The following is a 17,289-nucleotide window of genomic DNA, read 5'->3' as shown; positions in this document are numbered from 1 at the left end:
TACCCTTTTCCCAGGGCTCCCCTGGTTGGATGCCAGTGATTGACATAAGTGTTACTGATTTTTCAACAGCTAGTCACCAGACTAAATTTACAAATTGCTGTATTTCCAAATATATTTTAGTAACATAATCAGTGATAGCCAAGTCCATGGAGTACAAATTGATATAATAACTACTAACTTTTCTCTAGACAGTGTGTCATTAAATCATAGGGAAAGTTGACTAGTATTTAAGTGTATAAAGAAGTTTCCAGAGTCTAAATTTTATTATTCATGCTTATAGTTTTTTATTTTACAAGTGAATGGATTTTTTCCCTGAAAGAGTGGGTTCTTCATTCCATGTGAAAAGAATTTGTTTATTATAAACCTGCCTATTCTATTAGGAGTCCCAGACACTTTCCATAAAGGGAATTCACTGATATCTTCTCACAGGAAAGTTTTAGCTTGATTGGTGATCACTTTTCAATAGTAATTCTTTGCATGTGGTTGTGTTGTAAATTTCAACTAATATAGATATTTATTAAAAGCTTTGTTTACCATTAATTATAATTATGTTACATAAAAATTTGTTTTATGTGTCCTTAACTTTAATACATATTCCTGGAGAACTATGTTTCTAATAGCTCTATCTAAATAAACCCATACCTAAATGAAAAAGCTCAAGAGTAACTAAAATGGGTTAGATTAACTTTAATATGACAGTCACCTAAAATAATAGAAACTAAACTGTATTAGACTTCTAAGTACACCTTTAATAATTTTTAAAAGAAGCGGGAAAATGTGAAAGCATTTATTGATTGATTTATTGGTTGAGAGCATGAGAGGGGAGAGGAGCGGACAGAATCTCAAGCAGGCTCCCACACTGACAACGGAGAGCCCCACACAGGGCTTGATCCCCCAATCCTCAGATCATGACCCTAAATCAAGAGTTGGATGCTCAACTGACTAAGCCACCCAGGTACCCAAAAATATTTTAAATTTGTACCCAGAACCCTTATTAAAATTTGAAGAATCTAGATTTAAAAATAGGGGCGACTGGTGGCTCAGTCGGTTAAATATCCCGACTTCGGCTCAGGTCATGATCTCACAGTTTGTGGGTTCGAGCCCTGCGTCGGGCTCTCCATTGTCAGCGTGGAGCCTGCTTTGGATCCTCTGTCTCCCTCTCTCTCTGCCCCTCCCCTGCTGGTGCCCCCCCCCCCAGTTCTCTCTCTCTCTCTCTTTCTCTCTCTCTCTCTCTTTCTCTCTCTCTCTCTTTCTCTCTCTCTCTCTCTTTCTCTCTCTCTCTCTCTCTTTCTCTCTCTCTCTCTCACATACACATACACACTAAATAAACTTTAAAAAAAAATAAAATAGACATGGGTAGCTAGGTAGATATGACAAGGTATAGATGTAGGCAACTCACTGACAGAAATATGATACCAAATATATACTTGCTCAGTAAAGATTTGGATAGATTAAGGTATAGTTTATATTCAATTGCACAGAGAGATAATGTTTAATATTGTTCACAGTCCTTTTCAATTGGGCATACTGGCAGGTAAAGAAGATAAATTATCAGGTGATATTCATTAGTAAATTCAAAGTTACTTTTGAGAGTGCTTTTTCTCTTTTCGGTGAATTTCATCTCTAAAATATATGTTACCTAACACCTCTCATTCTTGTTACTGAAGTTGGAGAAATGGGTACGATGTCTCAGAAATACCTGTGATCAGGTACTATTTAATGGCAGTAAGAGAATAACCTTGCTCAATCTGTGTTCAGTTCAGTTCAGCCGAGCTCTATGTCATGTGCCCACCAATTCTAAAGTAGATCCTGAGGTGACGCAGCATAAGCTGGAAAGGCAGAAATATTACAGTGTTTGCTATATTCCAAAGGGGAAAATATTTACATTGTCACTTTTCTTCTTTTAACACTTTTCCATCGGCACATAGAATTTTAAATTGAAAATCTATAGGTCTAAAAATGTATGAATTTTACATATAACTCCAACCCTCCACGCCAGTTTGCTTCAACTCTGTGCTTGAGGGATCAGGAGAAAGTTGAGAAAACAAGTGTCTCAAGACAGAAGAGGGAGATGGACAGGCTTTGGGTATGAGATGGGGCCTATTATGTGTTATTGTGTGTGCATGTGCGTTTATGTGTTGTCCGAGAGGCAGAGGGGCTTACCAGATGGGAGGGGGAACCACCGAGGGGGTTGGAGGTTTGTCCAAAATGCAGAGATGAAGGAAGAAGGATGACAGTAATGATAGCTCTGATACTGTTACTTATCCCTCTCAGTTGCCTACAAGAAGAGGAATATTTAAGCATGTTTGTGTGTCCTACAAAATCCCCTATGTGGACCTAGCTGGGTTATTTCCTGGGTGCCTTTGCTCCTGAGTTGGTCATCAGAAAGCTGATGGCGAGAACAGCAGCAATATTAGCACTTGACACAATACTTGCACATAATACGTGCTAAGTAAATGTTTATTTAATAAACATGTTATTGACTGCTTAGAAGGCAGGTGATTTTCTATCCTGCATATATGACAGTGACAGTGTTATTCTTCTGGATCTACACATGCATAACTGGAGATGTTTTTTTTAAGGAGTTAGGTTTGGTTAGCTATTGTTTTAAGTATTTCTGAACCTATATTCAAGAGCACAGGGGGTATTTATTTCCATATACTGTCTTTACCTAATTTTTAAATCAAGATTATTCTAGCCTCATAAAATGAGTCGGGCAGCTTCCCTCCTTTTTTATATTTTCAGTACCAGATTATTTAGATAAGATTATTCATTGAAAACTCACAGAAGTTACCTGTGAAGCCTTCTGGCCCTGGGACTTGGGGTGGGGAATAGGGCAGGAAGCAGTAACTCCACAGGTTTATCTGTACTTGATGTTGTCTGTCACCCCAAACAGACTCTGCCAACACCCTGATCCTGCCCCCATCCGCCCTTCATGATGCTGGGTGCATACACAGGTTTCTGTGACTTGGAAGAGGACTGGGAACTACTTGCAAACAGTCATTTTCCCAGTTTGCCACAAAGGGGGAGAAAAAAACTTAGAAGCTCTCTCCTGATATATCCCCTAACAGTGGCAGCCTGGGCAGTTTCTTCCTCTACTGGAACATCACTGCCTTCTCTGTCCCCCAAGGGTTTAGCATAGCTGTTATTTTTAGGTCTTCAGTGTTTAACAAATCCAGGATGGATTTTGGAAGAAAATTGGTGATCTGTATCATCTTGTTCCAACAGCAATAATTTATTTTATGTGAATTATATTTATATTAACTGCAAGCTTACTATGTGTCAGGAGTTTAAAAAGACGTCTTCTGTAATTCTCACAATTGTACCATTGTGCTATAATAAGGCACCATTATTTAATATGTCTATACTTTCAAGATTAGGAAATGAGACTGAGAATTTTAACTCACTTAAGGTAACCCACGTAATACTATCAGAAAAGAGACAAAATCAGATCTCACCTAAATCCAGAAACGTTTAGTGTGATCAATTTTGTACATGGCACAGGTGTGGATGTAAAATATAATGGCCTTGGATGACTTGAGATAGTCCATATGCAGAGATACAGACTCCAGTTTCAATACAGTTGTTCTTGAGGGCACTAGATAATATCTGGCAATGGCAAAGGGCACAGGTTTTCCTCTTTTCCTCCTTTGGAGCCTGGGTTATCTGTTTCTCAAAGCTCTTCTGAACACGTCTTCTCAAGTCCTCACAAGACTGAATTGCTGGGGTGTTTACGTAAGATCTAGCTACATGTCCTCACATAAAGACGGACTCTTAACAGTCACCAGAAGTGTAGGAGAATAGGCACTATCTCCACACATTCCCTCCGTGTGCCCACCAACACAGCGTCAGTTTTTTCTTTCTTCCCTGAACAGGGACCAGATGTTTCTCTCCAAGTCCCATTATTATTCTTACTTTTCTCTCTCTCTTTTCTCTTCATCTGTTGAGTATTATTCAGAGATATAATCTATATTGGAGGAGACTGTATGATCGTTGGTCATTGGAAATAAAGTATGTAAAGTTAGTAGACTTAGGGTAAGGCATAGCACTCAATGAAATACTATGAAGGGCCAGTAGACAAGAGAAAAACTTGGAAGGATTGCACCAGAAAAAGAAGGTGAGCCAAGAGCACACCGGGCCTTTTGTCACGGTTCAGTAGAAGCTGAGGTGCACACATAGAATAGACCCCCTTCCTGTGATAATGACATTGTTAACTAGAGGATGGTTTTCCCATAGATTTTGCTGTATGGTCAATGACTCAACTCCCTACATTAATGTACAAAGAGGCTTTTATTTTTCTCTGTAGGTATGTCCTAGAGCTGTATTCCCAAACTGAACATCATTGATTCTTGTTCTTGATTTTTGCTTTGTGGATTTAATCTACATATAAAAGATATATTAGTAACTTTTAACCAGTGTTTTAAGTTTGATACAAAAGAATAGTACTATGTTTTATTCACAGAATATATTTGCATGCTATTTATCAGAGATGAGATATTGGGTGATATAGGCCATTGATCTGACCTATTTGAAGTATGTCACGGGTCTTTCTTTTATTTTGGTCCTCTGCATAATCTTATAGGAGCATGGAAATACATATAAAGGTAAACATTACAGGGGTTTCACATAGTGAGTTTTCTTTATATGTTAAGTTTCTGGTAGACTCTGCACACAGATTTTTCCACTTCAGACATCTGCGTGAATAATGAATGTTGTGTGTGCTTTTTTTTTTTTTTCTTGTCACTATGGATATTTTGGAGTAATGGAAGAGTAATCAAAGAGTATTTGTCCTTGAATGTTTGGCTGCTTTTTGCTGGGGTATTAAAATGTTCAGACTAAAATGTTTATCCAGTAGATGGCACTCTTAGTCCTTGGACCCCAAGTTCACAAATTAATGACTGTTCCCTTTGCATTGGTTAAAGATCATAACAGAATCCATGCCACTGACGTCTTACATGCTGTTTGGTATCTTACTACACAACCTATTCCAGGCCACTCAACTGTGATTAATGATCACGGATCAGCAAGTGATTCAGGTACGTGTTAAGTATATCTGTGCTTCTTTGTAACTGTGGGGGGGAAAGTATTTCTTTAAAAAAGGAAGTCAAGACAAATGGTATCGCTTTAATACTTTTTAAAACTTTCTGTTACTTTCATTTTCTCTTCTCAGATTCTGACAGTGGGTTTACACATGGACATATGGGATATGTATTCTCAAAAATGTATAATGTGCCTGATGATAAATACGGATGTCTCTCTGGAAATATCCCTGCCTTAGAGTTAATGGCCCTGTATGTAGCTGCAGCCATGCATGATTATGATCACCCAGGAAGGACTAATGCTTTCCTGGTTGCAACTAGTGCTCCTCAGGTAAATCTTTCAATTTTGATTACAAGAGATAATTCAATTTAGAGATTTTTCCAAAGGAAATTTATTTTATAAATTTGACTTATAATAGGGACCAAATGAATATGAGCCAAGCTATATTTAGCCCTAGGAAAAAATTCTTACAGACCAAGCTAATTTTGAAAATATATCATGTTTGTTCCAAGATATTAATGGCAGGCATGCAACTTTATTACCCATGGGACTCCCTTCTCAGTTTTCTTAAGAAGAAAAGCTAGTTGAATTCATATTAGTGAACCTTCTCAACAAAGAAAATCAAACCTATACTAAAGTCTCTTTTTTGGAAAGATTAGAGAACCCAGCCTTTCTTGGACTTTTAAGAATATGGGGCTTATTTGTATATAAATCCTATTCATTTGAGATATATTCATTATAACAACCATGATTCTTATGACATTTCTATTGATTAGAATTTAAACATCAACTTATTTCATTCATTTGAAGGAATTTTTTTATCTGAACATAGTATTCCAAAAACAATAACTTTAAAGAAGTTCATTTTCATATATATTTAAAGTTAAGTCAAAAATTAATCACTATCTCAGCATCTCCATTTATACAATTAAACTCAGTAAGTTTCTCCTTCATTTAATTAGCTGGATCCATGTTACTAAGTATTCTGAGATCCTGTTTTTCTTTCTAGAGGATCTAGAAGACAATCTGGTCTCATACATTTTTTGTTTTTTTCTTGTTTGATTTTTGTCCTTTACCCAACCCCTATCCATTTCCACCTGTCATATAGACTAGACTAGATTTTCCTCTAATCTATATGTTAAAAAAGTATGCTGATATTTTTTGCCTACTTATTTTAAACTTATTCCAACATGTCCTTCTTACCCCAAAATTATTTTCCCTAAAGATGGGCAAATCATTTTGCCAGCACCATTTGTCATGCATATTTTTCTACACATGTATGCATTTTTACTTAGTTCAATGTAAATTTTCATGTGCTCAGGCTCTCCTTTTTATCCTTATGCCTTTTAACCCTGTATTGTCATCTATCTGACACACTAACCTTCAAGCAGTTTTTAGGCAACTTCCTTCTCTTTTGCAATGTCCTTGAGCATTATTAGAGAATTCCAAGCAGATATTTATTATATACCTTCAATTACTACTTTAAGGATGATGTTTTCAATGGCTGCTTGTGAGGTGAGAATGTTTTAAATTATGAGCTTTTCAGGGATTCCATTCGTATGTATTAGTTATATATGTTTAAGAAAAGGTAATTCTTACTCTAGATGCAGAAAGTAACTGAGTTACCTCCTAGGGATTTTAGTGTATTTGGATTGTTTTAAATAGTTAAATTCCTGTGCAAAGAAATCTGATAAAAGCTAACTCTAAGCCCCTCATTTGCAAGAGTTTAGAATAAAAAGTTCAAGGAAATGAACTTCATCTTATAAAAAAGGAAATTTAACCAAGAAAAGTAACCATCAATCAATGTAATTACAATATATAATTCTTAATAACCAACAGTCACAAGATTAAATTTCTGTGTTCTGTGAAAAAAGAGAATTCCAAAAGCTTTGCATACTCATGTATTATTATTATTTTTTTTTTTTTTTAATTTAAAAGTTGAACTCTTCAGTCTCTTACTTATTTGCTTAGGCGGTGCTCTATAATGATCGTTCAGTTTTGGAGAACCATCATGCAGCTGCTGCATGGAATCTTTTCATGTCCCGGCCAGAGTACAACTTCTTAGTTAATCTTGACCATGTGGAATTTAAGCATTTTCGTTTCCTCGTCATTGAAGCAATTTTGGCCACTGACCTGAAGAAACACTTTGATTTCGTAGCCAAATTTAATGCCAAGGTAAGTAGATTTGTACCAGTCTTCATTTTATGACCATATTGAAAGATGTCATGGAATCAAAGTGTGGAACAAAATTCATTGCTTTCACCTTTTATATGTCAAATGTGAAAATAAAGTGCAATAAAATGATTAACCAGTAGCAGATATATAGACATTGGTCCCAATCTAGAAATCTGAGAAGTTGAGGTGCTGTTTATGTGTGTGTGTGTGTGTGTGTGTGTGTACACACATACATACATTTTGTGCTGCAGAGAAATAAAACTCTCAGTGTCATTGGGTTTTTGTTTGATTTAATTTACTCTCACCTCTGTAGCATATTAACATAAATTATCTGACTGTAGAAAAGGTCAAAACCTCAAAACAAAATTTCATACTTCAAACATAAACACCAAAATTTAAGAAAATTTCTTACCGTTTGTAGCTATATTTATTTACTGGTAATTGGTAATATATGCTAATTTTATTTATTTGTTTATTTAGAGAGCATGAGCAGGGGAAAGAGGCAAAGGGGGAAATAAAGACAATCTTAAGCAGCTCCACGCTCAACATGGAGCCCAACACAGGGCTCAATCCCACAACCCTGGGATCATGACTTGAGCCAAAATCAAGAGTCAGATGCTCAACCGACTGAGCCACTCAGGCATCTCTTTTTATTTATTTATTTATCCACTTTAATTTACAGCCTCTTTACATATATATGCTAATTTTTTAAATTATTTTTTAACGTTTATTTTTTTTTTGAGACAGAGAGAGACAGAGAGAGACAGAGCATGAATGGGGGAGGGTCAGAGAGAGAGAGACACACACACAGAATCTGAAACAGGCTCCAGGCTCTGAGCGGTCAGCACAGAGCCCCACGCGGGGCTCTAACTCACAGACCGCAAGATCATGACCTGAGCCAAAGTCGGACGCTTAACCGACTAAGCCACCCAGACGCCCCTATGCTAATTTTAAGTAGCATTATTTTCACTTCAATAATTAATAATTATTTTGTCCATCATTTCTTATTTTAGACTTCCGATAAGCTATTTCACTGTTATGCAAGCCAATAATGTTATTTTAAATAACTACGAAGTTCTTCATTTCTTGGTATTCTGATCTCTACATGTTAGGAAGATAATGAATATTGTTTATCTGTTCAACTTTTGCTTTCATTGAGGCAAAACACATTTTAACTTTGCCCCTCAAACAGGTTAATGATGATGTTGGAATAGATTGGACCAATGAAAATGATCGTCTACTGGTTTGTCAAATGTGTATAAAGTTGGCTGATATCAATGGGCCAGCTAAATGTAAAGAGCTCCATCTCCAGTGGACAGAGGGTATTGTCAACGAATTTTATGAACAGGTAACTAACTTAACTGTTTATCTTAATTCCTACTTAGGCTGCTCATAAATTCAGAAAAGCTTCCAAAAGCTGTAAAATGTGATCAGTCTCTTTCATATTCATACATCAGAAAATGCGCTGACTAAAAACTCTAAACATACACAATTTGCAAGGATTGTGGGAGTGTGGGAGGGGAAGGAGAAGATACTGAGATAATGAAATGACTTAGTGAGCCATTAGGAACACCATTGACATATTGTTTTTTTTTTTTATAAACTGATTATAAGGTAGTTTATATGGGTGAATGTATATCAGACTAAGTTCATTTACTTTTTAATGTTTATTTTGAGAGAGAAAGAGCAGGAGTTGGGGGGCAGAGAGAGAGGGCGGGGAGAGGCAGAGAAAGAGAAGGAGAGAGAGAACCCCAAGCAGGCTCTGCGATGTCAGCACAGAGCCTGACGCAGGGCTCGGTCTCATGAACCATGAGATTATGACCTGACTGGAATCAAGGTGGCTTAACCAACTGAGCCACCCAGGCACTCCCAAGTTCATTTACTTTTAGTGGTCAATAACAGCAGCATACAAAAAAACTTTAAAAATAGGCATTTTATTTGACATGATAATGTGAAAATAAACACACTAACAAAAAACCTACCAAACACATAAACATGAGGTGATCTTCCCCATATTATCCTATGCTGGTTTAACTATATCTGAAACTGTGTTTTGAGTACTGTGATTTACTCTCTTAAGAGGAATGTGGAGGCAGTTGATCATGGGTAAAGGACAGGGATCAGTGACATAAAAAGACATGAAAAAAGTGAAGATCATTACCATGGGAGAAAATGGAGGTGATGTAATAACTGTCTTCAGATACTTAAAAGGCTGACTTACAAATTTAGTGTTAAGTGATCATACATTGTGGAGATTAAAGAAGATAAATTATTGCTTAACACAGGACCTGATTTTTTTTAATGTCTATTTATTTTTGAGAGAGACAGAGACAGAATGCAAGTGGGTTAGGGGCAGAGAGAGAGGGAGACACAGAATCTGAAGCAGACTCCAGGCTCTGCGCCGTCAGCACCAGAGCCTGATGTGGGGCTCAAACTCACGAGCCGTGAGATCATGACCTGACCAAAGTTGGACACTCAACCCACTGAGCCACCCAGGTGCCCCAAGATGTGATTTTTAAGAAACATGAGATTTCTTTTTCCTTCCCTAAAAACGGTGTGGATATAACCAGTCTAAAGAAGGTATAGTGAGATTGATTTCAAGACAATGAGAGAAAAAAATTTGTATTATGAAGAAATCCAGAAATAAGTAATAAATTGCCTGCTATCGCTGGACATATTTAAAGAGGGATTAGAAAGAATTTTATAGGTTTATAAGGTTTTGTAGACAGGATTCATATATAGAATAAAAGGTTTATACTTTCTAGATACTTTTCTAGAAATGAGATTAATTCATAATCAATCCCCAAATATTGAAATAAAGACAAATAAAAAGGATAATTTATGATCATTCTACATAGGTATAACCATTGTTGGTATTTCACTATATTTCCTTCATTAATTTTGCTAGATGACTACTAGTTTACAATCTGTTTTTTTTTTTTCCAGAAAGATTTGAAGCAGTTCAAAATAAAAACACACAATAGTACTGATAAACATATTGCCAAATAAGACTTTCAGAAACCATATAATCACAGAAGATATAATTCAACCAAAAGCTGGGATAAGATAGCACCTTTAATTGAGCAATAAACTATACTAAGATTTCTGGCAGCTAAGGCAAAAGAAAAAAAAAAGAAACATGATAGATTATGTATTTGTTGGATAATTATTCCCAGCATTGCATTTTAAAGTGCATTTATATACTCATTTAAAGAGGAATCATGTGTAATAAGAAGTACCATCTACTGAGACATTAGACCATTTCTTCTATTTCCCCTCAATCAAAAGCCAAAATCTCAAGATCACAAAAGTGATAAATAGCAACAAAACATTTCTACAGGGATCTTAGTAATTTGAGTAGAATCTTTTAGCAGTCAAGCAAAAGAGGGAGTTCACACATGACTGTCTGGGTTCTTACATAATTGCAAATTTTAGATGCCAAGTGAATGTTGACTTTACTAGTATTTTAAATTTTCCATGTCATTTATCTTTCTGGTTGACTATTCATGCTAAATTCCTATTTCCAGGGTGATGAAGAGGCCAGCCTTGGGTTACCAATAAGCCCCTTCATGGACCGTTCTGCTCCTCAGTTGGCCAATCTTCAGGAATCCTTCATCTCTCACATTGTGGGTCCTCTGTGCAACTCCTATGATTCAGCAGGACTAATGCCAGGGAAATGGGTGGAAGACAGTGATGAGTCAGGAGATACTGATGACCCAGAAGAAGAGGAGGAGGAGGAAGAAGCACCAAATGAAGAGGAAACCTGTGAAAATAATGAAGCTCCAAGTAAGTTTTATAAAATCTATTTCTAGTGTGTTTTTCCTAGGATTGTTGTTTTGTTTTTTGTTTTTTTGTTTTTACATAGGTTTGGATGAATTTACGCTTCTCATGAACTACATAGTTTGTGTCCACATATCATCTGCATTGGATTGTGGATAACCTCCCTTCCCTAATATCATAATAATAGCAATTATAGACTGTGGAATCTATTATAATACCATGTTCATACAAGGATACATTCTCTGTTATGAAGCAAAAAGAAATCAAGCGGTTGAAGTCTGTTCTTTGTAGTATCTTAATAATTTAGAGATGAAAGGAATTTCACATACTATATAGAGCAACAATAGAGTTTTGTTGGCCTAGTTCAAGGAAAGCCATGTGAAGTGGTAAGAGGTAGTTATCACTCATTTATGTAACAAATTTTTATTAAGCATCAACGCTGTGCCAGGCATTCTTCCACGTACTGAAGATAGAGCCATGAACAAATCAGACAAAATATAAATCCTTGCCCATTTAGACTTTTCTTTCCAGTGGAGTCAGTAGACACTAAGCAGGACAAGTCAGTAAGTCTTTAATAAGTCAGGTACTGATAAATGCTCGATTTAAAAAAAAGGGGGGATATGAAATACTGCAGAGAAAAGTTAAAATTTTAGATAAGGTACCCACAGATGGTCTAAAGAAGAAAGACATAAAAAAAGAAAAAAAAGAAAAAAAGACTGAAAGAAGTGAAGGAAGATCCATGGCAGTTCAGGTGGAAAAAGTGTTCCAAGAAGAGAAAGAAGCAAACCATGTAAACGTCCTGAGGTTGACGTTGGCTGGGTGTTCAAGGAGCATCAGGAGAGCTGGGGTGGCTAAGACAGGAAAGGGGCTGAGGGGGCAGCAGGAGAGAGGCAGTGGGGAGCCAAATGAAGTAGGGTTTGAAGGTGGGGCGCTGTAGGTCACAGTATGGAGTTTGGCTTTTACTCTGAGTAAGTTGGGAAGCCCTGAGAGATGTGGTGCAGAAGAGTTAGCTGATTCAGCTTACGTTTTAAATGGGTTGCTTCAGCTGCTGTATTGAGAACACTCTTGAGTCTGAGGTGGGAATAAGGGTAATAAGAGGCTGTTGAAGTTATCCAAGTGAGAAATGATTGTGGCTTTGAACCAGGCAAAGTAGTGACATTAGGAACAGTGAAAAGTATTCGCATCTGGTCATTGATTTGGAACACATCATGTAGCCAACCTAATCCATTTTAACTCACCTGATGACAAAAAGGCATTAGTTTTATTCATGTCTTGAAATATTCTCCGCTACTTCTCCTGTCATAGGGAGGAGGCCCAAACATCATAATTAGGAAAACCCATAACCCTTACAGTAACATTGCACAAATAGTGTTATTATTTTCATGAAAACACAGTATGTGGTTTACCTCTGCCTTCATAAAAAAAATATAGTGGTAATATTTTTCGAAGCCCTTACCCAAAATATTACCAAAGAAAGACATTCTGATCATTTATTCCCATCTTTTAGCACTGTCAGGAAAATTCATGACTCAGTTCATCTCAGCCATCTAGTAAATTCAGTCTGACATGGGTTTGACCCATTTTGCCCTCTATAAGTACTCTGTTGTAAGCTTGCAAAATGGAGATACAGAGATCTTCATGAACTATAAACTAATGAGGCAGGGTTTCACAAATTTCCTCTAGGTTAAATTTTTGCTTCAGTTCTGTCTTATATTTTAACTTTGGTACAGAATGAGGTGAAAATCAAAAGTTGTTTTACTTCAGTATTCTATTATCAAAGAAATTATATTTTATTTCTCTGGTGCTTATAAAAAGATTTCCATTAGCAATTTTGTGCTAATCTTGAGATTCAGAGGTTGGAGACAAGACTTGGGATTCATGGCTTATGTTTTCATTTGTTCATTTAATAAACATGTAGTGTTTTGTTTTGTTTTGTTTTGTTTTGTTTTGTTTTGTTTTGTTTTGTTTAACTTCAAAGAGCCAGGAGGTAGTTTGCTGTTGAAGGACAGGACAGTTTTTTGTTTGTTTTTTGTTTTTGTTTTTCTTTTCCCACTGAGTGACATTAGAAAGTGTTGTCGGCTTAGCCTCTTGGAAAAGCTTTGTTCCCATGGGCTCTTACTGATTGCTATTTGAACTCAAACACATTGAAAACACACACACATAATACCGGCATCAAGAATTGAAGAACACAGGCCAGGAGATTAAACAGGCTCAACTTGTCAGCATTGGCTTTAGCAGCAAATGAGACAACCAGATATTCAATTACTTTTCGTTCTGTAGGGTTAAGTTGCCATACTGACTTCCAGATTCTGATGTGTTACTCTCCAAGCCCAGATTTCCTCATTTCTAACTCGACTGCTGTAGAATCCGAGTAATTTTAGTTTCATAATCAGATTGACTGAGACGGTTAACTTGATTGAGCCTGAAAGTTAGGTTTCAGAAAAAATTTAGATTAAATATGCACTGATAATTTCAGCAATTTGCAAAACTTGGAGATCTCCCAGGAAACACAGAATTAAATGTTTCAATATGGTATCCTAGGGAAAGAAGGCTTTTTCCCAACCTCATAATTAAATCTGAAAGATTCCTACAGCGAACTAAGAGGTTTCTAATGAAGTACTAAGCTGCATTTAGAATTTCAGCAATGAAAGGCTCTTTGTTCTCATTTCAAAAGGTTCCAGTGCTGAACAATTTGGCTCCCAATACAGGCATGTTTTAGACCACCTGCAGACTCTAATCTACGCAAATTTATTTGGTACAAACTTTCTTCTACGTCACCTTATTCAGTTCAAATCCAGAGAGGTTTATTGCTAACATTTAACAGCATTAATAAGAGAACAGCTGTTCTCATGGGAGCTGTCCTGAAAGGAAAAGGAGAAAAATCAAGCTTTTGTTACCTTCATCCCTTTGAATACACTGCCATGAATGTGTATAACTTTCAGATGGAATAATCACCTTGGGCAGTAGTGTTTTCCTATAACCGTGATTCAAATCTGTCCTTCAGCCAATGCTCATTGGTAACTCTCTTGATTCAAAGGATTAGGTTCAAAAGTATATTGACATTGAAAAATTCCTAAACAGAAGCCGATTTGACTTAACTATAATAAAAACAAAGTAGACACAGACAAGTAGATGACTTTGGTAGAAGAATAATTTTATAAATTTGCTTTTAAAACTCTAATGTGGTAGTAATATATTTTATTGATTTTTATAGAAATAATTCAGATTTCTTTAAATTTTAGTGTATATGTATACACACACACACACACACACATGCATACACATATACACAGAGTCTTTGTTAAGAAACGTTCAGTTGAAGAAATTGATGTTATGCTCCACAGACCCGTAACCCTGCCTGTGTGCATGCCCCTCACTCTGCCTGGAATGCTGCCAACACCTTCACCTAGAGTATTTAATTCTCAAAATTTACGTCTCACCTCAGGTGTCCTGTTCTTTGAAAGAAAAAAAAAATCTTACCTATCCCCTCACATGCTGAGTCTCTTGTGTTGCCATGGTTTTAATGTACCAGAGAGAGATTGCAATATACACTTTGTTAAAAATGTCAAGGAACGCTTTATTCAACATTGTTGCGATAAGGGAGAGAAATTAAACTCAACTCCATTGAAACTAAGGCAGGAGAATTTTTTTTTTTAATTTTTTTTTTTTAACGTTTTTATTTATTTTTGGGACAGAGAGAGACAGAGCATGAACGGGGGAGGGGCAGAGAGAGAGGGAGACACAGAATCGGAAACAGGCTCCAGGCTGTTCGACGCGGGGCTCGAACTCACGGACCGCGAGATCGTGACCTGGCTGAAGTCGGACGCTTAACCGACTGCGCCACCCAGGCGCCCCAAGGCAGGAGAATTTTTAAGCAACAGCATGAGCTATGAAAAAGTACTATAAGACCTTAGAGGGAAGTTGGCCCATGTGATTGAGCCATTTGTGTTTGCTAATTGGTACGTATTGAAGTTAGGCACCTTCTCTCCCGTGAAGACTGAAAGTTAGGGCCCCTGTTTTTCTTGATTTCATTTCAAAAGAATTAATGCCCATGTACTTGAGGAAGGAGTTCCTGGGTTGTAAAACTGGCTAGAAACTGGGAGAAGTTTTATCTGTATTACAAAAGAGCAGAGAAAGTATCTGCACTTTCAAGTTTTATAAAGTAAATGCTATAATAAAAGGCAGGCCAGAGACATACAATCTGAAAGAAACTGGTCTAGAATTTAGTCCAGCTAAGGGGAGCATCAAGACCATCTTAGTCACATGCATACGTCTGTCATAAAACATAGCATGTGTATTTTATTTTCTTGTCTTCTTTGCTCTCCTATAAACAGTAAACTCCTTTAAGGCAAGCTCTTGGACTAATTGGTCTTTGTGTATGTAGCATCCAGAAATTTCTTGTCAATTATTAGGTGGTCAATATAAATTTGATTGATGGGTTCATCTCATAAATAAAATAATGAAAACAGTAAATCATTTTTTAAATTCTTGCTTATGACTCAGCCTATATCCATTCACCCTGGCATTTATTCAATTTAATAATTTTGTTATGTGTCTGTATGGTTCAAAATTAATTCAAGATAGCGTGTCCCTTTTTTTTTGGGCATCTGTTTCTTTTCTTTTTATTCCTTTTTTTAAATTTACATCCAAATTAATCAGCATATACTGCAACAATGATTTCAGGAGTAGATTCCTTAGTATCTCTTACCCATTTACCCCATCCCCCCTCCCACAACCCCTCCAGCAACCCTCAGTTCTCCATATTTATGAGTCTCTTCTGTTTTGTCCCCCTCCCTGTTTTTATATTATTTTTGTTTCCCTTCCCTTATGTTCATCTGTTTTGTCTCTTAAAGTCCTCATATGAGTGAAGTCATATAATTTTTGTCTTTCTCTGACTAATTTCACTTAGCATAATACCCTCCAGTTCCATCCACATAGTTGCAAATGGTAAGATTTCATTCTTTTTGATTGCCGAGTAATACTCCATTGTGTATATGTATATATACCACCTCTTCTTTATCCATTCATCCATCGATGGACATTTGGGCTCTTTCCATACTTTGGCTGTTGTTGATAGTGCTGCTATAAACGTGGGGGTGCATGTGTCCCTTCGAAACAGCACACCTGTATCCCGTAGATAAATGCCTAGTAGTGCAATTGGTGGGTCATAGGTAAGTTCTATTTTTAGCTTTTTGAGGAACCTCCATACTGTTTTCCAGAGTGGCTGCACCAGCTTGCATTCCCACCAACAATACAAAAGAGATCCTCTTTCTCTGCATCCTCGCCAACATCTGTTGTTGACTGAGTTGTTCATGCTACCCATTCTGACAGGTGTCAGGTGGTATCTCATTGTGGTTTTGATTTGTATTTCCCTGATGATGAGTGATGTGGAGCATTTTTTCATGTGTTGATTAGCCATCTGTATATCTTCCTTGGAGAAGTGTCTATTCATGTCTTTTGCCCATTTCTTCACTGGGTTATTTGTTTTTTGGGTGTTGAGTTTGAGAAGTTCTTTATAGATTTTGGATACTAACCCTTTATCTCATGTCATTTGCAAATATCTTCTCCCTTTCTGTCAGTTGCCTTTTAGTTTTACTGATTGTTTCCTTCGCTGTGCAGAAGGTTTTTATTTTGATGAGGTCCCAGTAGTTCATTTTTGCTTTTGTTTCCCTTGCCTCTGGAGACGTGTTGAGTAAGAACTTGCTGCACATAAGATCAAAGAGGTTTTTGCCTGCTTTCTCCTCAAGGATTTTGATGGCTTCCTGTCTTACATTGAGGTCTTTCATCCATTTTGAGTTTATTTTTGTGTATGGTGTAAGAAAGTGGTCCAGGTTCATTTTTCTGCATGTCGCTGTCCAGTTTTCCCAGCACCTCTTGCTGAAAAGACTGTCTTTATTCCATTGGATATTCTTTCCTGCTTTGTCAAAGATCAGTTGGCCATATGTTTGTGGGTCCATTTCTGGGTTCTCTATTCTGTTCCATTGATATGAGTGTTCTTGTGCCAGTACCGTACTATCCTGATGATTACAGCTTTGTAGTATAGCTTGAAGTCTAGGATTGTGATGCCTCCTGCTTTGGTTTTCTTTTTCAAGATCGCTTTGGCTATTCGGGGTCTTTTCTGGTTCCATACAAATTTTAGGATTATTTGTTCTAGCTCTGTAAAGAATCCTGGTGTAACTTTGATAGGGATTGCATTGAATATGTAGATTGCTTTGGGTAGTATTGACATTTTAACAATATTTGTTCTTCCTATCCAGGAGCATGGAATCTTTTTCCATTTTTGTGTGTCTTCTT

The 17,289-nt window shown here is 36.8% G+C and overlaps 1 protein-coding gene across 3 annotated transcripts in view; it reads left to right on the top strand.

Annotated features, from left to right (window-relative positions):
• PDE3A (phosphodiesterase 3A) overlaps positions 1 to 17,289 on the top strand; it is a 315,627-nt gene that overhangs the window by 290,156 nt on the left and 8,182 nt on the right. For all 3 annotated transcript variants that reach the window (XM_086713941.1, XM_025930318.2, XM_086713942.1), the window contains 5 exons: positions 4,923 to 5,036; positions 5,171 to 5,370; positions 7,012 to 7,215; positions 8,408 to 8,563; positions 10,743 to 11,001. In XM_086713941.1, coding sequence (XP_086570067.1) covers positions 4,923 to 5,036; positions 5,171 to 5,370; positions 7,012 to 7,215; positions 8,408 to 8,563; positions 10,743 to 11,001 — 933 coding nt within the window. The remainder of the gene's footprint in view (positions 1 to 4,922; positions 5,037 to 5,170; positions 5,371 to 7,011; positions 7,216 to 8,407; positions 8,564 to 10,742; positions 11,002 to 17,289) is intronic.

Source organism: Puma concolor, chromosome B4 (genome assembly GCF_028749965.1).
Source record: "Puma concolor isolate L17-30 chromosome B4, mPumCon1.1.hap2, whole genome shotgun sequence".
Classification (NCBI taxonomy): domain Eukaryota; kingdom Metazoa; phylum Chordata; class Mammalia; order Carnivora; family Felidae; genus Puma; species Puma concolor.
This window is presented reverse-complemented; position numbering and strand designations above follow the sequence as displayed.